Here is a 27324-nt window from a genome sequence, read left to right as displayed (position 1 = left end):
ACCTTTTTTTAGGTAGGAACAGAGAAATGTTTTGAAAAGGCCACAAATCAGAGTGCCTGGCTGACTCAGAAGGTAGAGCAAGGGGCTTTCACGTGATCTTGGGGTCCTGAGTTTAAGCCCCATGTTGGGTGCAGAGCTTAAAAAAATAAATAGAAGACCACAGATCTTAATCACACAGAGTTCACATAGACTGTAAAGAGGACGTGTCCATCTGTTTCATTCTCTCACCCTAACATCCACAACACCTAGCACATAGAAGATGCTCAGTAAATATTGAATGAGATGAAACAAATGGACCAACCCAGGGAGGAGGGAGAACAGTAAGTTCTGTTTATAGCTCAGTATCAGTGGATAATAACTGTAACAGTGGATAAGAACTATAAAATGGTTATAGATGATGCTCCAACAGAAAGCTATTCACCAGTAGCCTTTTTTTTCCAGAGATAGAAAACCATTTCAAGTGAAGCTACCAAACCCCTTTGGAAAGCAAACTCTGATAGCTTTTTGGCTCTGTGATTCACCCCTCTAGTCTAAAACTACAACTGTTAGACACAAGCTTTAAAGGGAACCAGCTTCAAGGCCTAGATTTCCTGGTCTCACTAGCCCAAGAAAGTTTTTATACCCAAGACCTAGTTCAACAAAAATTGAGACATGACCATCATCAGAAGCTATAGATTTTTAATCTAAAGATTGGGCATACAGCAAGCATTTGACATAAATTCTTGAGTTTTTTAATTATATAATGGGATAGGGGCCCCAGAAAAATAAGTCTCTTTCCATAGGTCTTAATCCGTGGCCTCTGCGGTCAAGACAATCCCTAGCAACCCAGCAAGTGTTTGCTATCCATCCACATATTATTTGGTAGGACACAAGAGCAGCTATAGGTCTGTCCCTTGTCTTCTTACTGAAGGATTACAGATAGCCTGAAAAGCAACGTTGTGGCCCAGTATTCACTTATATACATGAGCCTTTTAATTACACGTTTTCTTATTAGGAGGGAAGTTGGAGCTGGTAGCGTCTAACTTTTTAGTCATAAACATTAAATGCTCAAAAGGACCGTGTATTGCAATGGGCTTTGTTCAACATTCATTTTATCGAATTTCCAAAAGAATTCCGGTGACTAAGAAAGTCATTAGTTCCTTATACTTCAGTTTCCCATCTAAGTTAGCAATAAGTTTCCTGTGCTCTACTTAACCACATTTAATTTTTAAGAATCTTAAGAGGAAAAATGTCTCACATGTAATTAAAAAGAATGTTGCTTGGTAAGAGTTGGGACTGAGCTCACAGTAATTCCATCCTGGTATAACCCCTTCTGGCTGCTCTGGAGAGAAGAAGGACCCAGATACATATAAGGAAGTAACCAAGATGAAAAGGAGGGAAGAGATACAGCTTGAAGTGAAGAAATGACACAGACCCCCCACATACACACTTTAAAAACTTTATTTATATAAAAAACTCATTTGTTTTTAAAAGCATTAACAAGAGAGAAAGAAAAACAGGAAAGGTATGGAGCAGAAGACATGCCCCTTAGTAGTGTTCGGTGGGAGGTGGGATTTTTGGTTCTCTGGAATTGAATGTTTAGTGTTTTTATAAACAAAAAAGAAAAAAAAATAGTTAAAGGTCCCCAAAAGCCCATGGCTGTTCTATTACCCACACCCCACCGAGAAAAAGAGCACCAGGAAAAGAGCAAAAGAGGAGAAGAGAAACCAAGAGTGGAGCCAGGTCCAGATGGGGGCGATTTCCCCTGTGCAGTATGTTCTTAGGGTCAAAGAGGGGAAAAGGCTCCTTTTTGCCAGAAAAGGAGTGGGAAGAAATGGGGGGGGGGGTAAATAAGGGATTTTAATGTATAGGGGAAGGGAAGGGGGGTGGTGGTGGGTTGTGCACTTTTCTCTTACCCCATAGCCTCAATTTATAAGGGGAGGGGGAGAGAGAAGGATAAAGATTTCCAGTTGCATTGAACAGAGCTTTTAGATTCAGGGGAGGAGTAAAAGGCAAAAAAGGAGAAGGGTTAAAAACAAAACAAAACAAAACAAAAATAAAAAAACAACCAGCATAGCAGCTGATTCCTCTAGCCCAACCCACTAATAAACACTAAACTGAAAGGAGGTGGTACTGGGGTGGGGGGCAGGGGAGGCAGGGAGGGAGGGAGGGCACAAGAGGCGACCTCCCTCCAGCCACTTCAGAGATGACAGTAAATTCTGAGCAACTAAGGAGTAAGAGTCACACCACTCACTCCTCCCATACTTTGAGATTCATCAGAACAGGATTTTTGCAAAATCCCAACCATATACTATTGAGCAAAAGTTGAATGGCTGAAATCAGAGGCTCTACCAATTCCCAACAGAGAATCTGAGGTTCTCTAGGTCACCTCTCCTTTCTGCTATTTAGGGCCAATAGTGGGTAAGAAAGCAACAAAATATAATTTGCAAAATCATGAAAATGAGACCGCAGAGGCAAAGAAAGGCACATGGAAGGGAAGGAGGAGATGCACCCCAGGCCAAAGGCACAAAGAAGAGGCAAATCCAGGGGCGATCTCCACCTTTTAAGGGTAAAGGGGGTGGGAATATGTACATCAAGTCCTTTTGTCAGCCGACCAATCCAGGGAAGAGGCAGGCAGGGAAGGGCAGTAAGGGTAGGAAAAGGAGACATAAGGGCAGGGGGAAGCCAACTTCAAAGCTTCCTGCCAGTTTCAGACTAACTGATTCATGTACATTCCTACTAACTCCTCTTAGAGGTTCTTCTCCTCCCCAGAAGACATCTTTCTGCTCCTTCTCACCCAAAAAGTCTTCCTTGATACATTCTCCTCTTTCTACAGTCTCTTGCAAATGGCCAGGCCAAGTCAGCAGACATTATCACAGGATGGAAGAGGAAGATTAAGGACAGCCTCAGTAAGGGGCAACAGCAGCAGCCCAGGCTGTCATGAGGCTTGGAGAAGAGATGGAGTCTGTAGGTCCATGACGCTCCCTGCCCTGGAGATGAGGAGAGCGAGGTTTCTTAATCTCAGTTCTAGAAGACCTTCACTTACTCAAGGGCCCTTGCCAGGTGGAATGTGCCAATGTTGCCAGCCTTCTTTGAATCAAAAATAGTCACTGGGGTAAGGGAAGAGCTCACACTCCCCATTCTCCAAAAAAATAAAAGTCCCTTCCCCACCAGGGAAAAAAATCTTGATTAAGAATTATCAGTTTATCAGAGTGCTGGACACTGCATATACTGCATGTAACTTCCAATTCTTCCCATGGCTTCCAGTGAGGACTCCCACTTGCTCCCTCCCTCCATACAAGGCCAAGAGTCCCAGAGAGACCTGGTAAAAAAAAAAAAAAGCTAATCTGCAGCAGTTTCTCAAGATATGCATATAACTGAGTCAGGCTTCTTGGGAGCAAATGGAGGGGATCTGCAGGGGGTAGGAGGGATAATTAAGCTTCACTGGAACAAGTTAGGAGTTGGTGGAAAGAAGGTGGCCACTTAGGGCTAGAAGGGCAGGAGGCAGCCTGGCAGTTGGCACAATAGTCCAGCGAAGAAAGGGAAAAATCATCAGTCCATTTCGCCACCAAAAAATAAAAGTACATATATTATAAGCTCAGATGTAGCGGAGATAGTGGTGCTAAATCTTCTGCTGTAGGGAAAAAAAGAGAAAGAGATGTTAATAGGATTGGGAATGAGGAGAACCAAACGACAGTTGAGCAAATCTGGAGGGAGGAAAGTAGCACATAATGGAGAATCCGATCACCAGAGGCATGTCCCAGCCTTGTAAGAGGCAACAATCACAGAAGCAGCACCCCCCAAGCTCCAAGTGGCTGAGACTAGGGTCTCTGGCCTGATCAGATCAGCATGATTGGCAAACTGCCAGCACACAGGGGCCTCCTTCCTCAAGATGATCTTGCGGGTGGCTGGAGGACATACCATGGAGGGGTAAGACACTTGGTCCCCCTCATCATCCAAAACCAACACATCCAACTCTTCCTCCAGAGATTCCTGCCCCTCGTCCTGCTGTGAACACATGCAATTTGTTAGTAAGGAAATAGAAACCTCGTGAGTGTGTGCCAGATCTAAGGAAAAATCCCCGAACTGGTCAACTCAAACAAAACAAGAGAATAGTAAGAAAAGGGCAAGATATTCCAGAAAGGGCAGGGACAGGACAAGAGTAATGTATGAGAATACACTGATCAGCACTGGTTGCCATTTATTGTCTACCTTCCCCTAACCTGACCGTCGCAGAATGACCCAAGAAATCCCAACGTGAGTCAAAACTCCTACTTTACCTGGAAACCCCTACCAGGAAAGGATACTGTCTTTCACCAGGTACTTTTTTTCCCTATATCTCAAAACATGGAAGTTTCAAAACAGAACTAGCCTTAGAAGGACAACAGTATATAAAAGAGAATTTACCATCAGGGGTGTTCCCTTCAACGGCTCCATTTCACCTAGATCCCCGGATCGATCCAGTGTTCTGTTGTGGTCCCCTCTCTCGTTCAGTGTGGAATAGTTGTTATCTAGCGAAAAAAGTACAACAGGATAGTCCCCTCTTGTGTACACTATATATTAAGCAGAGAAGTGTGAATTAGGCACCCCTGTTGGAAGTAAACTTTGTCAAATGTTCCAGAAAGGCATTAAGGTCTCATCCTTGACTTAAGGTCCTGGACTTAGACAGAACTTGTAGGACATAGGATAATAAAGCTAAACAGAAGCAAGCTGTATATAAATGGTACTGGAATTAAGAGGAGAGACAGTAAGGTGTGCTGCCAACAGTCAGGAAGGACCTAACAAAGGAGACAGGACTTAATTAAGGCTTTGGGGATGAAGAAAATTTAGCAAAACAAAGGGAAAGGGCACTCCAATAAGAGGTTATTACCTGAACAAAATCAAAATAGTGTAAAGACAAAATAGCAAATTAGACCGGGGTGGGGTGGGGGGCTGAAACAGACTACATGAAAGGAAAATGGAGAGAGAGCCTGGGGCCAGCTGGTGAAAGGCTTTAACAATTTAAGGACCCACAAGTGATACTGTAGTAAGTGGGGGTGGATGTAGAGAATGATTTTTTTTTTAAACCTTTGCATATGTGGGAATGCAGAAGAAAGTAGATAGGTTCACTCAATCTCTTCCTATCCTTACAAATGGAAATGTCCAGCCAATGAATGCTCTCCCAGGATGGTAAATGGTGAAGGTGCTAGGAAAAAACCGCCAAGGCCAGACAGTTCTCATCCCAATGAAATATTACTCCATGTCCTCAGGCAGGAATTAATCACCTACCTAATGACTTTGTGTTTGATCCCATACTGCTCATCTGAATTTCTTCCCGATCAGGTTTCTTATCTATACGGAGTCAGAAAGTTATCCAGGTCAAAAACCAACTCTTCGAATTCTACTCAACATAAAAATTGCTCTCTGGTTCATCCTCCCTCTCCTTCATCAAATTTTTACTGAGCACCCGCTATGTGCCAGAGAGTAGACAAAGCCCTCATGGGCCTTAAAGAGATCCCTTTCCAAAGGACTCCTAACGTAAGAAACCATTCACTCTAAGCCAGCAATTGTCAAATTATTTGGTCTCCTGATCCCTTTTAGTCTTAAAAATTATTAAGAACCAAAAAGCATTCATTGGTATAAGCCAATATGCGTTACTATTTTACTGAACTGAGAGATTGATACTTATTTCACTTAAAAGTAACAAGTTATTCCATGTCAACATAAAACTTTTAATGTTTTAAAAAAGCAGGTTTTTGTTGTTTTTTTCTTTTTTTTCTTTTTTTTAATTTTTACATATCTTTTTCAAGTTTGGCTTAATAGAAGACAGCTGGATTTTCACATCCACTTCTACATTCAATCTACTGTGACATAATTTTAGTTGAAGTACAAAGAATTTTAACAATCTTTTCAGATAACTGTAGATATTCTTTGATAGTATACTAACACTCAACAAGTACGGTTCCTCTAAGGTTAGCAACATGAATCCAAATGAATGATCTCCTCATACTTCATTAAATTAAAATGCACTGGTCTGTCCTGCACTTTGACTAGGTCAATTACCTATGTATGCTTCTGAAACATCACGCATTGGTCACTTGGAAAATACTGGTTCAGAGTAAGGTAGATCTACACATTAACGCATTTCATTATACAACATCAAAAAACCAAGTCACATTCATTACTATTATCACTGATTTCAATAAAAAGTCTCTTAAGTATTGGGGTGTTACCAGGCTCATAATGGCAGGTGTAGGAGTTTGCCAAAGTTATCATTTTTGGGGGCGCCTAGATGGCTTAGTGGTTTAAGCCTCTGCCTTCAGCTCAGGTGATCCCAGGGTCCTGGGATAGAACCCTGCATTGGGCTCTCTGCTCAGCAGTGAGCCTGCTTCCCCCTTTCTCATGGCCTGCCTCTCTGCCTACTTGTGATCTCTGTCAAATAAATAAATAAAAATCTTAAAAAAAAAAAAAAAAGTTACCACTTTTACTTGAAAATTCGGGCAACAATTACGGTCACTTATTTTTCCTCAAAGTGACAAGCTCACTGCATTCATTTTTGAGAAAAATATCTAGCAAATATCCAAGTCTGAATAGGTGTAGTTGGTCTTTCCTTCTTTTCCCCCCCAAGGGAAAATGAGAGTCCATAAAAAAAGTGGCTAGTACACTTGGAAACTCCAACTATATCGACCATCATGCTCTGTATGCAGCACAGGATCTTTCAAGAAGATGCATACTCAAGGTTAGAAAAACCTTGAGTTTTTCTCCATCAAGTATATTCTTAAGTGAAACCAGTTTTGTTTTGTTTTTTTTTTAAAGTTGTGAGTCCACAGCAATGAAGACTGCAATGACTGATTTGGCCTGGCGTCACTGCCGGTGTGCACCACCAGGGCTTTGACACAACTGGCACAAAAGTCAACAAACATGGGGATGGATCCTCACACCATGCTTCAAGAGCCCTGAGGCAAAAGCCAAGTGTCATCATGATAATAAAGAGTTACAGGGCACCTGGGTGGCTCAGTGGGTTGAGCCACTGCCTCGGGCTCAGGTCATGATCTCAGCGTCCTGGGATCAAGTCCCACATCATCGGGCTCTCTGCTCAGCAGCGAGCCTGCTCCCCCCCTGCCTCTCTGTCTACTTGTGATCTCTATCAAATAAACAAATGAAATCTTAAAAAAAAAAAAAAAAGATAATAAGAGTTACAATATACAATTCCATGAAAAAGAAAACATTTCATAAAACAAAATATATAATTCATCTTTTGGGAAAAAAATGTATTTGCTCACATGGCAAAAAATAAAAACCACAAAGAGCAGCAGTTATCTCTGGGTAATAGAAGTAAGTGGTTTTGTTGTTGTTATTTTTCTGGTTGTCTGTATTTTCTAAGTTTTCAACAGCCCATAATGTTACCCGGTATTACATGGGAATTTAAAAAGCAAGAAATAATCATCAGGCAATATATACATGTATCAAATCATTGTGTTGTACACCTTGCATTTGTACAATGACAGATATCTGTTCTCTCTCAAAGAGAGAATTTGGTGAGACTAGAGTTCACTGCCCGGTCACTGTAAGCCTGCAAGCAAGGACAGAGAATCCCACCCGGGCTCCTGCCTCGGACAATCCCCAAGTGAAGTATTATTACCCTCATTCAATAATAAATATATATTCTATTCCTCAGGCAGTCTGCCCACTAAAGAACAGCAGTGGTGGGATAAAAGCAGAGGGGTATGCCCCGTAGATACTGTACCTGTTTTCTGGTTCCGGTCAATGAGAGGGAGAGTGCTGTCGTCATATGAATGACTGCTCTGGCTTCGAGAAGCGTTGTTTAGATTCACCTGGAGGCAAACATAAAATGCAACAACGTCAGAGAATACTGAATTCACCCACATCTTATTCCCCAGTGGGCACACACCATTAGGTCCCTATTCTCAAATACAACTCTTACCGAAAGAGGACTCATACAGATTAAAGAAACACCTATAAAGTGAAACAATCTAAAATGTTACAGCTTCTATTTATGCTCCTGATGGTATTCAGGAGACGACAGAGGGACCAAACACTCATACTATCAGAAGGTGACACAGTCTCTGGTAAATTCCTTCAAAGGGCTATGGCAGATTTGGGGAAAAGTCAAAAAGGCCACCTTCCTCCGTCACGACCAGCACTGACAGCATGCTGTGATGCAGAGGAAAACTGCAGCTGTTTGGGCAGCAAATGAAGCGTAGGCACCACACTTTTGGGAAGGAGGGGTAAGCCAAATGATTTCCTAAGAGAGACTTGGGATAAAGTAGGACTTTTGTGACAGTGAAGCAGAAGAAACCAAAGACAAAGTGGTACATGAGACCCAGGACAAAAAAGTACACGCCTAAGGCCCCAGAGCTGCTCTACCTGGAAGTCTGATTTCTTCCATCCTTCTTTTTCCAGTGGCTTCCGTAGTTCCTTATAGCCCCAGATTGTCTGTAATACAAGTGCTGCTGCTCGGACTTCTTTTTCTGAACGGTTCCTTTTGAAAAAAGTTAACACCAGATGGAATTTGGACGTTAAGACAAGGGAAGAAGCTGAGAACCTGTATTCTCTAATACGATGTCACACTAGAAATGCCAAAATGGGCAGGAGCAAATATTCACCAAGCTCTGTATTCTGTCCTCACCACTGACACCCACAAATGTTTGATGAAAAAGCAGGTTATCAATTGATAGCTCAACATCAAGACAAAAAACAGAGCAGTATCTCTTCATTCTTTACATATAAAAAAGGGGAAAGAACCTTAGAAAGCAAAAGGGGAGCGCTCCTTCCTAGCAGCTCCCCCCTCTTACACTCAAACTCTTCCAGCTGTCATTTTACGCATTAAACTCACCCTGATTTGTTGATCAGCACCAGCTTCTCAATGCCCTGTGTCTCTCGAAGCTTTTTGGCAGCTTCCAAGTTCTCAGCAATAACCTCATTGATGGTGTTCAAGAGAGAGACCACGGTGTCCTCAGAGAAATTCTGGGAAGAGCTCGGCTGCCCTCCTGGCAGATTCTTTACCAAGTTGGGAATAGCATGTTTACCTATAGCATTAAGACAAAATGAATGTGTGCAGGGAGAACAAGCCAAGTTCAGCTGTAAGGAGCCCAAGACTACACTTAACTACACTGATCGTTGAAAATGTGGTATTGTCCCCAGGAATCAACTTCATTCTGCTATAGTATTATCATACCAGAGGAGCTAAGGACCTGGAATAGCCATGAATCCATGGTCTTTCTTATTCATTTATTCTCTCCTCTAGTCACACTGAAACAACATGAATACTTTATATCAAATATGCTAGTTTTTTCAGGTAGTCTAATGAAGATAGCATACATATTTAAATTGTAACAGTTCAATAAAATAATCGTTATGAATTTAACAAAAAACTGGGCTCTGCCACAGCCCACCTATATTAACTCTGGACAAATTATGTTAAGTTCTTTCCTGGGCCTTTTTCCTTATTCTATAAAAAACTCGACCTCTAGGGCGCCTTGCCTTGGTGGCTCAGTAAATTAAAGCCTCTGCCTTCAGCTCAGGTCATGATCCCAGGGTCCTGGGATCAAGCCCCACATCGGATTCTCTGCTCCGTGGGAAGCCTGCTTCCTCCTCTCTCTCTCTCTCTCTCTCTGCCTGCCTGCCTCTCTTGTGATCTCTGTTAAGTAAATAAATAAAATATTTAAAAAAAAACTGTACCTCTGTAAAGAGGTCATGATCAATGAGAATGTGTGGAATTATTAACAATGCCTACTAACAAAGGACATGCTTATTAAATAAAGCTGTTTCTGTTCTGTTTTTGAAGAGTCATCACTTCTTATCTTACTAAGAATGATTAAACTAGAACGCTTGGAGTTGCAAACTACAGAGAGCTACTGGGATCTCTCCTCTGTCATTTCAGTAATAAACTTAACAACATCAGCTAGATGAAAGACTCTGTACTAGATGCTGAACAAATGGTTCACATCCAACTCCTTACCAATGAGCTCTTTGTTGCGGGCATCCACAGCCAGATTTCTCAGTGCTCCAGATGCAGCTTTCACTACACGCTCATGTTCATTGGTCAGGAGGTCGGCGATGGCAGAAAGAGCCTTCTCTTGACGCAGAGCAGAGCGAATGTATCGACCATACTAGAAATTAACACATGGAAAGAGGTGGAACAGATTACAAATGGCGGCAAACTAGTTAGCTGAGTTCTCCCACCTCTAAATCCATTTTCTAAAAGGTACTCACCGTCCAGCGTCCAGCACACAAGTTCTGGATAGCTCCAGCTGAGGCTTCAAGGATGGCAGGAGTCTTGCTCTCCTTGAGGAGTGAGATATATATCCGAACCACCTCTGGTTGAAATAAAAGCTCATAGCCTGCACAAGAAAGGACAGAAAAACAGAGAAAGCTAGTCAGTACCTATGTGCCAGGCTCTGGCTGGTTGACGTCCAGCTTCAATACTCTGCATTGACGGATTTATGCTCCTGAACCATCAGGCTCCCTATATTCTCCCACCTACCCAACAACCAACTCAGAGTCTTGAGTCCAAGCCTTCTTAAGAACATACTGCACAGTCTACAGTTAGGCTACCCGATACTCATCTGTGGACTATGTGTATGAGACTCCTAGAGACTAAAAATAAAAAAGATTAACTTACCTCGAGCTGGACTAGTTCTTTTAGGGAAATCCACTGTATCATTTGCTGGATCCTCTGTGGGTTTTTTCCCTTTGGAAATTAAAAAAAGGATGAGGGGTAAAGTTTGAGAAAGAAAGAATCCACTTAGTGCACTTTTTACTCTTCAGTCAAAATCTTTTTGGATCAGAGATGCACTGACGCGGAGTAGGGGTGGGGAAGAGACACCAAAAAGAAGAAAACAGAAAACCAAGCTCCCCTCCCCCAACCCAGCAAGGGGCTGCACAGAAACGAGGACAGAAAACAGGCAGCAGACAAGTAAGATGAGGATAAGCACCGCTGTCGCTGTGGTCCTGAGTTCTGGTAACTGGGACTGCTGCCCAGGAATAGCATGCCATGAGCCATTGGCTCCAAACAGCTGAACTTGTTTCAGTGGTCTTCCTCAAATGAATTTTCCTACATGCATCCATAGGGAAGGGTTAGGAAATACTAGAGAAGCTAAAACCAAAGCATGCAAATTAGAAGTAGGGAAGCACCTTAAAAGATTCCACTCACCTCTGGAGAACCACTCATCTTCCAGTGCGTCACCCAAGGTGGAAAGCAGAAAGAAAGGAAGGAAGAAAAATGCAGGAGAGTGATGTCAACAGGATCATGGGCAAATAAGTAGGAAAGCAGGGAGAAAAAGAAAAACACAGAAAACACAGAGGAGGAATGGGGGAGAAGGCCCCAGATTAGTTGAGTTCTCGTCCTTTGCTGCCCCCAAACTGATACCAGTACCACCACCACCACCATCATCACCACCTTGAATGAAGCACATGACAGAGGGAAGCAGCTGCAGAGCAAGGAGACATCCTTGACTAGGCAGACTCACATACCGCTCAGCAAGTATTTTGTACCTAAAGCTAAAAGTGTTCCTTCCCCTTCCTGTCCTACATTAAAGAGCAAGGAACAATGAACCAAGACTCACCTTTGCCCTTCTTGGCCCCAAAGCAACTGGCAGCATGTGGCCCGGTATTATTGGCAACATTGGGAGGTGCCTCTTGGTAACGCTCTGCCTGTGGGATCTCCCGGTGAACTTGATATGACAAATTCCGAAGAAGGCAAACGCAGTTCTCCACAAGCTTGGGAACACAAGACAGAGGGTTTAGTGAACAAGGAAAACGTCTATCGTGATTTCCCAGCAAGAACAGGTTTCTCTGATTGAAGTATTAAAATACTGATCCCCAAAAAGCACAGCCCCATCCATTATCATTCACAAAGACTCTTATGTGCGCCAAGCTTCTCAAAATCCTTGCAGCCTCAGACTAATAAAGGTTTCTACCACCATTTGGTGTGTGACACAAAACTGAGGATCGCCCTGACTTTTTCCTACTTAGGAATATATATAACCTTGGAAATACACCTACAAAGCTTTAAGATAGATGATATAGGTAAGAAAACTGTTTCCTTCTAAGGTGAACATCCACTTTAGGGAGCAGGGGTTGGTACAGATACCTAATGTCCCTTAAAAGCCTGAGATGGTGAGGTCTGCACGACAAGTACCTTCATGGCTGCTGTGCCTGGAATTCACTCAGCCATTAACTTACCTTACTATCTGAGTCCTTCTGCCCAATCTCAGCCTGAACAATGAAAATGAGGGCATCCACTAAACCATCACATTCACGAAGTTTCCGGCGAGCTTCACTCCTCTCTGAGCTGACGTTCCTGAGGGGGAAGGGAGAGGCTTCAAGAAGACTCCGATCTACAAACCCTCCCTTAGTATCTTCAACAACTATGAGCCTCCTCTGTACTTTTTCTTTTTACTCTAACAGTTAGTGAGTACTTGTTACAAACAAGGTACTACAGTTGAGAGAAAGCTGAGTAAGACAACTCTTCTTCCAGGATATTTATAACAAGGTCAGGGGGCGGGGGGGGGGGGTGACACACAACTAGGGAGGGTCGAAATAAGGTAAACCAACAATACTTTAAGATCATACGGATACTTCTTGCAAAGGAAGTACACATGAAGAAAGGGGCAGAGCATGCACGGGTATACTCCAAAGAGAGAAAGACTATATTGCAGCATTTATAGGATTTAAATAAATCAGAAAAACTTGCATGAAATATAGGCACTTTTGAGTTTAGCCTCAAAAGATAAATAAGGAGGGGCGCCTGCCTGGCTCATGAGGTAGAGCACACAACTCCAGATCTCAAGGTCTAAGTTTGGGTATAGAGATTACTTAAAATCATTTTTTAAAAAAGGTAAAGAGACAAGGGCACTGTAGTCTGAAGGAAGCATACATCTCCCCCCAACACCACCACTCTTCTAGTACTGTGTTCCTCCTACTGCATTTTTCACAGCTTTACTTGAAATACAGGTCACTGAGTACACACTCAGGCTCAAGACTAGACAACTGCCTTACATGTGGTAGATACTGAACAAATGCTCACTGAATTAAATGAATAAAGTCAAAGACACACAGAAGTGAGGATGTGCAGGGGAACAAGTAAACCAACACAGCAAATGTATGGGCACACAAGCAAGCAGTGACAAAGGTAAGACAGGCTAGAGTCACAGTATACAATACGGACGGTAATGGAAGCTGAATGACAGGCCAAAGAATTAAAAAAGAATTTCTTTTTTAAACTTAAGTCAGTCAAAAATTCAATCTTCATATTCTTGAAGCCCTTATGTTACCTAAGACAGCCAGCTGTGTTGGTGAGTACCGACTCCCACTCAATATGGCGCGGCTTACAATCTTCATTAGGTTCCCGCTCCCAACCAGAATGTGGGATGATCACTTCATCTGTCAATGCATGCAGTGCATGGTCCACAATCTCCATTTTGATTGAGTCATGGGATGAGAGATTCCACAGGGTTCCTGGCAGAGACAACCCATCAGATACCTCTCCAATACCCAAGACAGTATGTTTGAAGAATGCCAAAGAGGATCCCTTATTCCATCATTTCTCAGTCTTCCCCAATGGCCAAATACCTTGTAATGGTATTCAAGCTTTTGTTTGTGACCCATGATAAGAAATATACATTATGGCTCAACATATATATACATATGTGTACATCATGAAACAAAAGTTTCATAAAACAATACTTACTATTTATAAGCAATGCTCTCTGGGTTATCTACACTAGAGTTTCTCAACCTCATTAACACTGACCCTTTGGGCCAGATATTTCTTTGCTGTGGCAAGCTGACCTATCCATTGTTAGATTTTGAGCAGTATCTATGCCCTTTACTCCTTAAATGCTGGTAGCACTCCCTCCTGCCCAAGCCAAGTTATGACAACCAAAACTGTCCCCAGACATTGCAAATGTCCCCTAGCGGGCAAGACCAGTCCTGAGAACTAATAATAATAATCTATTCCACTTCTTATTCTTTTTTCCTCTTGAAATACCGACTGGGATCCACAAAACTGTGTTCAATACACACTAATGGGTCACAACCCACAATATGAAAACACCACTCTTCAAAGCAAGGATCACAAGCTCAAATATCTACACATGTCAGGCAGGTGAGTCAGGACAAGCAGATATTTAAAAGAAATTACAAGAGAGTGGAAAAATAGCAAAAGACACTCAGCTTCAGTGCTGGGGAGACAACTTGTTATATGGCAATAGTTGGCAAAAAGGTTCAGGATTACTACAAATGGGAGAACAGCCCTACCAGTCAGCTCAGACTAACAACTGTCAGGTAGCAAAACAGATCCATTGTTGCCAGTTCCCACACATTTTTAATAGAAGCCAAACAAGCTGCAATTTGAAATGAAATCTTCTGAGTTTTAAATATCAGCAACCAATTCTTTGAAATTGTGAACACTTCGCATGATCCAAATAAATCAGGGAGATGGATCTGCCCCCAAAAACCACCAGTTCACAACCTTAAGTCGAAAGTAAAAAGGGCTGAAAGTCTTTCTAGCTTTCAACATCTCTACGGGTCACAGTAACCCCAACCCAGCAGCTGCCCTTGTGCCCATAACTCACCGGTGATAACTTCAGTGAGATCCATATCCCGAGCCTTTCGGAGCAATCGCACAAGGGCAGGAACACCATCACAGTTTTTTATGGCGATCTTGTTATCTTGGTCACGCCCAAAAGAGATATTCTTGAGCGCTCCACAGGCTCCAAGGTGCACTTCCTTTTTGGGGTGGTCTAACAATCCCACCAGTACTGGGATCCCCTTGAGCTTCCGGACGTCGGTCTTCACCTTGTCATTGCGATAGCACAAGTGCTGCAGGTATGCAGCTGCATTAGACTTGACAGCATCCAAGCGGAATCCTAACATGGCAATCACCTCCGGCAGCTCTGGCTGTCTCCAGTTGTGAGGCGGGGGTCCCCCCTTACGCAGGCTATCCAAGCTTGCTAAACTTCCCCGTTCATGCTGGGCCAGAGGAGCCCAATAGTACTGGTCCGATGGCACCTCCTCACCAATCATGTCTTCATAGCTCCTGCAGTGTTGGAAGAACCAAAAGGAAAAGAATACATCAAGTTGTCAAGTCTGGTTTTGTGGAGAGCTCCCGTGACCCCTCACCTCCAAGGCAGGAGGCAGGAGTAACTTCAGCTCTAGCACACTAGATCTTACCTCTCCTTTGCGTAAATGATATACTGATCAATTTTTCGTAAGGAGATAAGGGAATAATTTTAAAGGCATCTGCAGTTAGATTAAAACTACCTTTTTTCCTGTCAAGTTTACTAGCTCGGAGGAGAGTAACAAGCATTCAGAGACGTTCATCACAAAAACAGAACCAAATCCTGACTGCTTAGCACTAAAATGATACCTGACAGCTAAGCTCTCTGGATAGTGACTGAAATAAACCTTCAGAAGACAGAGTTAAACCAAAGAAGTCAGCAAACAATGTCTGAGAACAACTCTTACAAGCCTTCGGCTAAACAGGAAGTGAGGCATTTACACACAGGAAACAGCTGCTGGGATTAAACCCTTAAACACAATTCTTATTTAAGCCTCTCCTTATCTTATTTTGGAAATTATAAAAGAGGAGGTATTAAGAGTAAAAAGAGTACAGGCCTTCGGGCTACACCAAAGGGGGACCTGGCTTTAGTAGAAGCTTGAACATTAATTTTCACAGTTCATCCCAACGTCACCTCTGCCACTCAACAAATGTGTTCCAGATAATGATTGCCAGCCTCCAATTTCTACAGATGACAATACCTTGGATTCTGTCGAAATAGAGGCTACTGAACACCACAGCATTTGGGATAAACAATGACTAAAGAAAAAGAACAAAATAAGCAAGGGAAGGCTTAGAGAAAAGCCTCACTGGAGAGAATTCTTCCTATTTCAGTACTACCAGTAACCACTAGAGGGTGAATCTGTCACACTATTATTTATTCATAACCACCAGGAAGGAAGAGACCCATTATCTGCGAGCTCATCTCACCCTCTGGCTCCCGTAGGAGAGAGGAGCATCTATTGTGTGGAACTCTCCAAATAAGCCTGTTGTTTGTTCCACAAAACCCCTCCCACTGTCACCAAACCCTGAAAGTTAGGGGCAGCAGAGGCCCTGCTTCAGAGCTGTCAACACCAACCACTCAACAGCAACTCAGATGGACAAAGCATTAGTAAAAATCTCTATTTTCAAATATCATTGCAACAAAGTGAGCAGGTTATAACTAAGCTTTAAAAGGAGGCTACTGAACAGTAATGTTAAGGGAAGATTCCATTTTACTAGGGGAAAAATAAGGTCGGAGTATGTCGAGTGTGTCCACCTGCATAGGAAAAAAAGAAATCAAAGCAAATGCACCAAAATGTTAACCACAGTTCTCCCTCTACGGCCGGAATGCCTTTCTACATTTTTCTAGTTTTGTAGTGAGCACGTCTTACTTTCATTATTGTTTTAGTATAAGCAATTACAAAAACAATCGCCATAACCAAGATTTTGGTCACTCGGTTGTATTTCCTTCTTTTATAAGCAGGGGATCATGACATTCTTTCCTTTGTTTTACAAATAACAAAGCTGTGCCCAGAAAGATTAAATGACTTGCTTGAGGCTATATAGCTAGTGGCAAAGGCACAACTAGAACCAGAAGTCTTCTGGTTCAGTGCTTTATCCACTAATTATTCTGCCTTACTGTTTCCGTTTGACCTTGTATTACTCTCCAAGGCCTGGAACAGGAAGCAGCTAATGTTCCTTCTAGTCAAGCAGGTTTCCAAGTCCAGTGCCACCCTGGAATGGACCAAGAACCAGGCCCAAAAATGCTCTCTTTTTATGTCAGTTGCCACAGTAGAGAATGACCTGGCCACCCACACCCACCTAGATCCAGTCACTCTACTAATGAGGAAGTCAAAAAGCAGACTTGTTTCAAGCAGACGGGCCAACGCCCTGGGCAGACTTTGGTGATAGCTGTTATCTACCACTGCTTCAAGTTGCACCAGCTGAAGTCTGGTGCCCACCCCACTGCCCCCTACCCCAATAAAAGGTGAGTCACATGGGAGTTGGACTAGCTGTCCAAATGATACAATACCTAAAAGGTGAATGACTCAGGCTGAGATAATGGAGCCTCTAATCTGGGCCCTGCCCAGTTCACTACCAACCAAGCTACCTAATATGAGGAAAACGAGCACCAAGGCATTTGCTTTAGAAGGTTATGACCCTTTACAGAAATTCAACAACAGCTGCTTGGTTATCCTTACTATGAAGACATCCATAAATCTCCTTTATTTCTTATTATTTTTCCTTGCCTGGAAAACACCATGTCTCTGATTTATCGTAGAGCAGGGTTGGCAGCGCATGGGCCAAACCTGTTCTTGTACAGTCCCAGAGCTAAAAAGGGGTTTATTTTGTATTTTAAAAGGTTGTAAAAGGAAAACAACAACATTAATATATATATATATATATATATATATCCTGCAAAACCTATTAAAATAGTTCTACCTGGTCCTTTACAGAAAACGTTTGCCAACCCCCATTCCAAAGCCTTCTTTCAAGGCAAACCTTCTACCAGCCCAAACATCAATCACTCCCTTTTTCGTATCACCAGAGAATCCCCAGGGATGAATGGCAAAGTCAGTATAGGCAACTGCTAAGTAACCTTTCAGAATGTCACTTATATTCCATCCTCAAAGGATGCCACCCCCATTTCACTTTATAATCAAAGGTAAAAACCAAAACACTAAGTGTCAGGGCTTTGGTGAGATCAAGGTTTGTTTTTAACTTGAGACTAAAATCACCCCAGGGAGGGTTCTCACATACACCCTTAACTGTCTACTCTGGCCCTGAAAGCCAAAAACCCTCAATTCTCTCTTATTACCAAACCAAATGCTAAAGAAATTCATAGGAGCAAGGCACCAAGCTCCCTTGTGCTGCTGCCTATCACCAGAAAGCCAGATCTTGGGCAGAAACAGCGGCAACTCTTGGCATGGAAGCAAAGGCCACTCTTTAGGATGTAGACCAATAACCATAAGTCATTATCTATAAATAATTAGAATATAGGATTTTCATCATGAAAAAGACAAAAAAGCAAGTCAGTATCTGGTAAAGTCACAAAAGGGAAGACAGTGTCTCAGATTCAAAAAAGCACTTAGAAGGAGAAGGCATAGCTACCCCTTATCTCTGTCTTGGTTTAAGATCCTTGCCTTCCCCTTTTCTTCCCTACCTGAGTCGTCGGCGAGGGTCAGAGGGCGTCCCAGTCCGACGGGCAGTGCCATAATCGGACATCATGCCGTAATCCAGATCATCATAGCCCATGCTACGCTGGTCATCTTCTAGCCCATAAGGCTCTGGGTGAAAACGATGCAGATCCACACTGCTCCCACCTACCCGAACTTGGGGCTGGGGCCCATACACATCCTGTCTACTAGGTGCCCGATAACCTTCCATGCTGGGCCTGTACCGCTCCTCAATGCGGGTCACCCGGGACAAACTGCCATAGTTGTCACTGCTACTTGGATAACCATCTTCATAGTGGCGGCTATATCCATCAGGAGGGTAGTGGAAGTTCCTGGGAAGGGTAGCAGTGCCTGCTTGCCCAACGTAGGGACCAGGTCCCCCATTGCCATTCTTGCGGAAGTCACGCCCCAGAGTCTGGATATAGTTGTTAGAAACTGATGAGGCATCCACAGGCAGCCCATCTGGTCCCACAGGGACTGGCTGTACTGTCCGTGTTGTCACAGTCTTCACAACTTTCTTGACCTTCACATAAGGAAAGAGAAAAGCGTGAATAATAGAAGCCTCAATTCTAGACCTCTTTTTTTTTTTTTTTTTTTAAGATTTTATTTGACAGAAGGAGACACAGCAAGAAAGGGAATACAAGCAGGGGGAGTGGGAGAGGGAGAAGCAGGCTTCCTGCCGAGCAGGGAGCCCAATATGGGGCTTGATCCCAGGATGCTGGGATCATGACCTGAGCTGAAGGCAGAGGCTTAACCCACTGAGCCACCCAGGCGCCCTCCCGCTTTTTTAAAAAAGATTTTATTTATTTATTTATTTCACAGACAGAGATCACAATCAGGCAGAGGCGCAGGCAGAGGGTGGGGGGGTGGGGGAAGCAGGCTCCCTGCTGAGCAGAGAGCCCAATGCAGGGCTTGATCCCAGGACCCTGGGATCATGACCTGAGCCAAAGGCAGAGGCTTCAACCCACTGAGCCACCCAGGCACCCCAATTCTAGACCTCTCTAAGAAATGAAACAAACCCCTACCACTACCTCATTTGATCTAGAAATGCCTTACATTTTACCAACTACCTTTCACTCTCTACCTCACAGGAAGTGCCCAGGCAGGAAATCTGTGCTGGCAGTAACTATGCCTATAAGGGAAGCTATTGTAGACCTTGCAGACTTCTCTCTTCCCCATTCCATTCAATTTTCCCGTATCTCTTCTATCTTCCCTGTCTAGCCAGAGATCACATTCTTTATGCATTCACTACAGATTGATACTTTCCATCTACCCTAAGTGCTTCATCTCTCCCCCACCACCAAGAACGACCAAAAGAAGACCTCCTATATCATCCCAGACCTTATACAAGTCTTAGCTTACTGTGGTCTCTGTGCGCCGAGTAGTTCCATCATCAGAGGTCTCCACAGAGACAACAGACATGGCTCCCTCAGGGTCCTCCTCCGTGTAGGTCCCCACAATCTGCCCTGGCTCCTGCATTCTGGAAATGGTGCTATACACAAGGTGACTGTGATCCTGTATGGAAAGGTGGAAAAGGAAGGAATGATTATTAAGCCATATATATCAATAGTCCAACCCAATGAGAAGTAGTCTCCCTAGAGAGATTCCTCATGCATCGTCCATGGGCCTCAGGATTTTTAGTGGAGTAGATGTCCCCACCTTTTGAACTTATACAAAAGAGCAGAAGATGTAAGTCCCCAATTCTAGTCATTTAACAAATATAAACTGAGTTAACTATAGCCATATCAACACCCAAGTGACAGAGACAGCAGATTTAACTTCCCAGTTCTGGTCATCAAAGTGTCTATGAACTGTGTTAACTGTGGCTACATCTCCATCTGGGTGATTCTTCAAGAAAGTTCACCAGTAAAGAACTTTTAAGATGAACCAGAAAGTACCCCCCAAAACTCTCTTCTGACTGTTACTCTTTAGAAACTGCCTAAGGCTCAAGACCCGGGAGATTTCAGGTAAGAACAAAAGCAGGCCCATTCCAGAAAAGGGATGCAGTAACTGAAGGATCCAATACAGGAGCAGTGGCCATTAAAACTCATTCCAAAATACAACTACGTGTATACACTTATGCTCCACTACTTTATTTTCCTAAATGAAAGAAGCTAATTAATGGGTGGGTTCTTACAATGTATCAGGCACTTTGCAAGACACCGATATGCTCTTACAGGCTGGGAAGTAAGAGAAAAACGAAGCAACCCAGACCTTGAGCCAAAGACATTACCTGGGGTCCGTTGAGTTTCAGATCTGAAAATTTCTGTCGCTCAAGGTCAGCATCGCCCACAAACCGGCCGTTCTGAAACATAGCCCACAAGAAGACAATTCATTTTGTGGCCCTACTTTGCTCTATCAAATACAAATGATCTTTTTTCCAAACAGGAAAAGGGTTTTCAAATAGATATTTGTGGCCTGGAGTCCTTCTGTCAAGTACTTATAGAAGAACCACATCACTCCTTAGTTTTAGCACTTTCCTCAAAAGAGGAATTGGGCGTGGAACTGGCAGACTGGGTCTCTGGAACATAAGAAGGTAAGCTCCATGACGGCAGACATTTTTTCTATTTTTATTTTTGGTCAGTTTTGTTCAATGATATATTTCCAGTACCTTGAACAATGCTTGGCACATAATAGGCACTCAAAAACTATTTGCTGAGTAAATAGCAGGACTCAGGTAAGTCCTTAAAAATATAAGGAAAGTTAGAAAAGCTAGGTTGGGGAGTTTCCAAAGGCCCTCTTTATTGCTTCATCCATCTTCATGCTCTACTACCACTGGAAACTCCCACATCAGCCAGCTTTTAAAGAGAGACACCAGAGATGTGTCTCCCTTTCCAAGCAGGAAGAAAACGAGGACCCCAATTCTCCTCTGCAAAAACAGTTGTCTCATCATCATCATCATCACCAATTTTTGGAGCCACAGAACATAAGCTGCTCTGTTTTGAGCAGCAGGAAATAATCTAACAACATTACACTACGTAAAAGCAGTTGACTGCTCCTCTTCCAATAGGAAACAGTGAGATCCAGCCACCTTGGGAGACTTCCCCCCACCCTACTCCTATTACACAGGGAGTGTAATGCTGCAGGGAGAGGAAGTTAAACATTATTTTCAGGAAGAAGGAAAGGTGTGGCTTCGTTGCTGAACAGAAGTTAAAAATAAGAGAGAGAGAGAAAGAAAGAAACCTAGTACTAAATTCTGGAATTCCCCACCACCTCCAAGCCTGAGCCATCCTACTCTCCCCTTCTAATATATACCGCTCACTGCTAACCCTCTATTCTGATTCCTAGGAACACTGCAAAAAATCCTAGGAACACTGCAAACATACTGCTTCCAAGTCTCCTAAATGGACTTTTGTCCTCTCGTGCAATATGCTCCTCAGCATGATGGATCTTCTCTGTCTTAAAAAATAAATAAGTAATCAATGTAAAGGACTACTGGAGCAGTAGTTGTTGTTAGTTCCCAACCGGAGATCCCTTAAGATGGTAGAGTCTACCAGGCAAGGTCTACCCTACACATACACACCCTCAGACAGATTACATCACAGCGAAGTCAGACCAGAGAAACCACAGGAAACACAAGATACTTCTCATTTCTAACACCAACTCCCCCAAGTCACTCAGAGGCAGCCAACCCAGAGACCACTGGCTCCTGTGGTTATCTGGGTTAAATAATAGCACGATGCTCCTTCTCTAGCTCTAACCAACAGAATTAACAGTGATACCCTCCCCACAAGACATGATCTGCAAAGCTAACAAAACAAGCATACAAGGACAATATGGAGCAGGAATACACAATTTACAGATACTGCCACACCTTCTGAGCAGACTGTTCTCTGAACAAGACTGAACCGGAGCTGAGAGTATAAGATACCCAACCTCACCAACCACTAAACAGGCATTTACCTTTCTGAATTTTTGATACCAAGTTGGGGGCTGGGGGGGAATCTGAGCAAACAGAAGGACCTTAGGTACAGCGCCAAACTACATGATTTACCATGACTAGAATTACATCCCAAACCAGAAACCCCACTCCAGCAAAACAGGAAGTCAGATAGATGCTTCTTGAGATACATCTATTCAACTCAGCAGAGCAGCAATATTCCCTATCTCTTACATCAGTACTGGGAAGGTTCACCATGATACACGGGCACCGGACAGCCCATCACCACGAGGAAGGCAATTTCCCAAGTAGGATCATAGCCTCTCTATGACCAAAGTCCTACCTGCAAGTCTGATGGAGAGAGGGGTTACCTGATGCCGGCGGGTGAGGGTGCCGTTGGCCATGAGTGGGTTGGCATCTTGTGGTGAGACCCGGACGCGTTCCAGTTGCGCCGAGACGTGGCGCCGTTCCTCCTCCAGCGCCCGGGTCAGCTTCTCAAACTGGGCCTCTTGTTCCTTCACAGAGGCCAAGATGCTGGCGGTCGACTCCACCTCTGAGTCGTCCATGAAGGTAAGGGGCGGAGCCGCCGCAGGGCAGGGTAAAAAGGAAGGTGTGGATCACAGAGGGAGGAGCAAAGAGGGAGAAGGCCCCCCTCACTTCACACTACTGAGAGAAGGTAAGGGAGAGGAGAGAAAAGGTCACAGGTCAGAGAAGACAGATGAATCATTAATCCCAGAGCCAAAGATGCCCTCTTGTGGTTTTACCACAAGGCAGAAAGCCAGCCACCACCAAGCCTAGGAGCCCATCACCACTGTTCGCTCAAGCAGGATCCTTTGCCCACTACCCTTTAACACCTCACCAGAAATAACCACCGCATGGAAAGGTGCAACTAGATCCAAGTCTACACTGTTGGCAGGAGAGGGAGAATATGGCTAAGTACTACAGTCATAACAGGAGATTAATATTAGATTATTTTTGCCTGGAAAAATTTGTTGGCATTAACTCAGTGAAAGTTGTAACTCCACAGCACAGACCAGCACTCACTGGCCTGCAGAGGTAAGCCATTTCTAGAATTAAGGGAACAGTACAGACCTACAGATCTTACTCCCCAAATCTGAACACTGAAATTGCCTCAGGGGTGGCAAAATTTACTAAGTAAATATGCAGGTTAAAATGCCAATCAATCAAGAAATATAAATAGTGGGACGCCTGGGTGGCTCAGTTGGTTGAGCGGCTGCCTTCGGCTCAGGTCATGATCCCAGCGTCCTGAGTCCCACATCGGGCTCCTTGCTCAGCGGGGAGCCTGCTTCTCCCTCTGCCTCTGCCTGCCATTCTGTCTGCCTGTGCTCGCTCTCTTCACCCCCCCCCCGATAAATAAATAAAATCTTAAAAAAAAAAAAAGAAATATAAATAGTAAAAAAAACTTCCTACCGTCAAATGCAGGCAACAAAATGAAGGCCCTCATTTTGAATACATTTATGAAGGAGTCTTTTTACTTTTCAAAACCATACTATAATGCTGAAGGCAAACTGTGGGCCTTGGCTCCAGGAGACAAGAGAGTAGTACAACCATAAAAAATTCTGTATGTAAAAAGGCTCCACTTGCAGCGACCTTCACCTCTTTGGGAAGTAGGAAAATGAACACATTCTAACCTTCAGTCAGTGGCTGGGAACTTCCTATATCCCTGTTATCCTGCAGAAAGCTCTAAATAAACCAACTGCATTTTTACATCTTTACCTTTCCAACTCAGGTTAAACACCCAAGTAGCTAAAGGATTTGTGTTCTATTTATACAATAAATGATTGTTGTATAAAAAAGAAGAGTTCCCCACACCCTACTGCATTAACTGCAAATCGGTCAGTAAATGGAGGGAGGGGCCCTGTAGTCACACCATTGGATTCAATAAGGTTTCTCGCTTACAAACTGGCTACAGGAGACTTTATGGCCAGTGCAACAAATACCATGTCAAGAGGTTTTAAAATAGGGGCGCCTGGGTGGCTCAGTGGGTTAAGCCGCTGCCTTCGGCTCAGGTCATGATCTCAGGGTCCTGGGATCAAGCCCCGCATCGGGCTCTCTGCTCGGCAGGGAGCCTGCTTCCTCCTCTCTCTGACTCCCTCTCTGCCTACTTGTGATCTCTGTCAAGTAAATAAATAAAAATTAAAAAAAAAAAAAAAAGAGGTTTTAAAATAAACTTTCTTCCCCTATTCCCCACCCTCTTTTCAACCCCTTAAAGGAAAAAAAGGTACTTAAAAAATTTATTCTTAATAAACATATTTCCATACACACCTGTTAAGACAAGGTCGTAACTGATTGGTTTTAACACAGAGTACAGCCCAGTCTAGATTCAAAAAATCATGGGAGAAGCATCCCAGCCACCACAGCAAGGAGGAAGCAGGAAGGAGAGAGCTGCAGAAATATTTGGAGGAAAAATGAGATTGAGAGGAAAATAAAATATACCCAAAACATTAAAAAATAAGAGGAAAGGGCAGGTATTGGGAGAAAGACAATCTGGGAATGGAAGGGAGTCACATAAAATAGGACTTGCAATTGCTTAATGTAACAAATGCCCTTGGGACTTTGTTCTGTCTTCAGATACCAGGACCTTGATGTAGTTTTTATTAAAACCTGGATTCTACTGTCATGGAGTACTTCTGTACAAAGTAGGTTATAATATAGATAATAATTCACTTATCCCCTATTCCCGGCAATCAAAGTGGGGGAGGGGAATTTCTGATGTTGGAATGCCCTTCCCCCTCCTTCCCACCCCTAAGGCAGAAACCTCAAAGCCCAGTCCCAGCATGCCCACAAAGACATTGAGAAACCAACGCAATAGTGGGGAAGACAAGTGGGGACTAGCCTAGACTGAGCCTTTTGCTTCAGTTCCCTTTCCCACGCTCCCCAGGGCCCTACCAAACACAAGCACTTGGGCCTGTTTGCTCTAGAGTACATGCAGCATTCTGCAAGCAAGAGTACCCAGAGGAACAGACAGGTGTCCAATAAACTCCCTAATTAATCCTCTACCACTAAGACATCTTCCAGTGGGTCCAGCACCAAAATCCAAGAATGTGGCAGCCCCACTCTAAATTTCTGTCTTTGGCTCTGGGTTCCCGCAATCACTTATCAAACTACTGTTCTTCCTTCCCGTCTGTTGCTGAGTTTTCCTATTCCCACCCTACATCCCAACAGGCCACTCAAACATCTTTAATAAATATCCTCATTAAAAAAAAAAAAAAAATTTTTTTTTAATGCTGCTCCCTCATCTCTATTGCTTCATATTAAGCACTGAACATATCCGCTATGTATGATGACCTGCGAACCTTCCAGATCAGGAGGACTCTAAAGCTCAAAAGACATCTTCCAGTTCTAGATTTCAACAGGGCCTGAACTGCAGTTACCACTCTGGCAGCCTCCACCCTGTAATCTTCTTTGCTAATAAATACCCAAACTACCACTATCATGGGGCATACAGTAACAACACTCCCTGCTGCAGAGAAATTGTCATCATGTGGTAAACAGCTACTTTTTACCCCTACAACTCTCAATAAAGGGAGTTAAGAAAGGATAGTAGGAAAACTACCCAGGGCTCTAAATCAGGATGCAGGATCTTCTCGCATCCTTCACAGCTTTAAGGACTGAGCACCAGGCTCTAATCTGCAGAAGAGGACAACACAGCTAAGCAGAAAGAGCGGATCAGATTCCTAGACCTAGCAGCACAGTGAGATTTTCTGCCTGAAAGGGAGCAGAGGCAGAGGCTATGTAGGATAGGACGCAGAAGACTGGTCCCAGTCCTGGCGCTGCCACTAACCAACAATGGCAGGAAGTCAATGCCATGTTCTCATCCAAGAGATGCCAGCATCACCAGCCCAGTTTAACTGAGAGTTGCTAAGAGGATCAGGTGGGATAATGTATGTCATACAAATGTGAGGTATGAAGTTGTTTCAAGAGTTAGTTTCTATCTCCCAATTATATTACTTAATGGTAATGCCTCAGCCTAAAACTATTTTGTGAACTAGTAGATGAGACTAACTGGATCAAAAGCATAACTGGGTTCTAAGGAGCGGATGAGCTGGTTTCCCTGCTCCAACTCTATTTACTAGGAGGTCCCACCTAGACCAGTGTTTCCAGGACACAGAGTGCAGGACTGCACACCCGCTATACTAAGTTCTTGACCCCTTATTTGAGGCCTTAGCAGTTTTTAACCACAGAGAAAGGGAAGGTGAAAAGAACTAACAGTTACTGAGTGTTTTACATTTATTATGGCGGTAATACAACGCTAAAGAAGGAAGTTTTACTGCAAATGAGAAAATGGGCTCTAGGTGAAGAAAGTACCCAAGGTCTTGGTTAATAGCAAAGTCTGAATTTAAACTCAGATATATTCCATTCCAAAGCCTGTGTTCTCTTTCTACTACATGCTGTCAAGTCTAGAAAGTACAAGCCCAGTATAAGATGTACAGTCCAGCCCTTCTCCCCAACAGTCCTTGCACTTTCTGCCAAAACATCACAAGAAATTAGTGGGGGAGGGGATTTCCATTTTTCCTTACGTTAAAGGATTATTCATAATGTCTACATAGAGGATGTAAGTGGGAGAAGGGAAACAAATGGGAGGAAAAAGAAAGTGGAAGTGGGGGAAGAGAACGAAGCCGAGGACGAGCTACAGTACAACAGCCCACCTCACAACTCAGACTTGAAGAGTCTTCATCAGTGCAATACACATAAAAAAATTGTGCTTTAAACCAGAATCTGCAAACCACTAATGGACTTTGACAATTAGAATCAAGAAAGTCACAGGAGTCCAGGCTAACACCTTTCTTAATATTTTCAAATGCATTACACTGGCTCTCACTACAAAAAGATGGTCAAGGAATTCTCCAAATGAGGAGAGAAAGACCACACATAAAGTACGCCCTGCCATTCCCCTAAGAGTAGACTTTCCCCTAAGACTATGACTGGTTTTACTTTTAACAAGCCATAGGTGCTATAGACTTGTGAGCCTACAGCAAGGCTCCAGCATTCCGGTGATGACAATGGTAAAAATTCAGTCTCTTCCGTGAGAAACCCAAACCAAAAGTTAAATTGGATCAAATACCCAGAAGAACCAAAGAGATGATGCCAACCAGTAGCTGGGTAAAAAGTATCAGCAATAACACTGTCCCTGGAATGGCCTATTCTATTGTCATGTGGCTATAGGAATGTAACTTAAGATTCTCAGAGTTAAGAATACAGGCTTTGGAATCTGCCTGGGT

The 27324-nt window shown here is 43.4% G+C and overlaps 1 protein-coding gene across 14 annotated transcripts in view; it reads right to left on the bottom strand.

Annotated features, from left to right (window-relative positions):
- Positions 1 to 661: 661 nt before the first annotated feature.
- Positions 662 to 27324, bottom strand: part of CTNND1 (catenin delta 1) — a 49255-nt gene continuing 22592 nt past the window's right edge. The window contains exons 2-21 of one of the 14 annotated variants that reach the window (XM_059142853.1): positions 24368 to 24487; positions 22453 to 22747; positions 20435 to 20506; positions 19564 to 19716; positions 18189 to 18724; positions 14559 to 15022; positions 13257 to 13440; positions 12166 to 12283; positions 11547 to 11700; positions 11135 to 11152; positions 10604 to 10672; positions 10195 to 10322; positions 9941 to 10091; positions 8816 to 9008; positions 8347 to 8461; positions 7706 to 7793; positions 5248 to 5310; positions 4387 to 4490; positions 3901 to 3987; positions 662 to 3613 (exon numbers count right to left, since the gene is read on the bottom strand). In XM_059142853.1, coding sequence (XP_058998836.1) covers positions 3602 to 3613; positions 3901 to 3987; positions 4387 to 4490; positions 5248 to 5310; positions 7706 to 7793; positions 8347 to 8461; positions 8816 to 9008; positions 9941 to 10091; positions 10195 to 10322; positions 10604 to 10672; positions 11135 to 11152; positions 11547 to 11700; positions 12166 to 12283; positions 13257 to 13440; positions 14559 to 15022; positions 18189 to 18724; positions 19564 to 19716; positions 20435 to 20506; positions 22453 to 22647 — 2904 coding nt within the window. In that variant the 5' untranslated portion in view covers positions 22648 to 22747; positions 24368 to 24487 and the 3' untranslated portion in view covers positions 662 to 3601. The remainder of the gene's footprint in view (positions 3614 to 3900; positions 3988 to 4386; positions 4491 to 5247; positions 5311 to 7705; positions 7794 to 8346; positions 8462 to 8815; positions 9009 to 9940; positions 10092 to 10194; positions 10323 to 10603; positions 10673 to 11134; positions 11153 to 11546; positions 11701 to 12165; positions 12284 to 13256; positions 13441 to 14558; positions 15023 to 18188; positions 18725 to 19563; positions 19717 to 20434; positions 20507 to 22452; positions 22748 to 24367; positions 24488 to 27324) is intronic. The other 13 variants (XM_059142870.1, XM_059142878.1, XM_059142865.1 and 10 more) reach the window with 13 other exon arrangements.

Source organism: Mustela lutreola, chromosome 1 (assembly GCF_030435805.1).
Source record: "Mustela lutreola isolate mMusLut2 chromosome 1, mMusLut2.pri, whole genome shotgun sequence".
Classification (NCBI taxonomy): domain Eukaryota; kingdom Metazoa; phylum Chordata; class Mammalia; order Carnivora; family Mustelidae; genus Mustela; species Mustela lutreola.
Note: the sequence above shows the minus strand (reverse complement) of the source record. Positions and strands in the feature narration are given on the sequence as shown.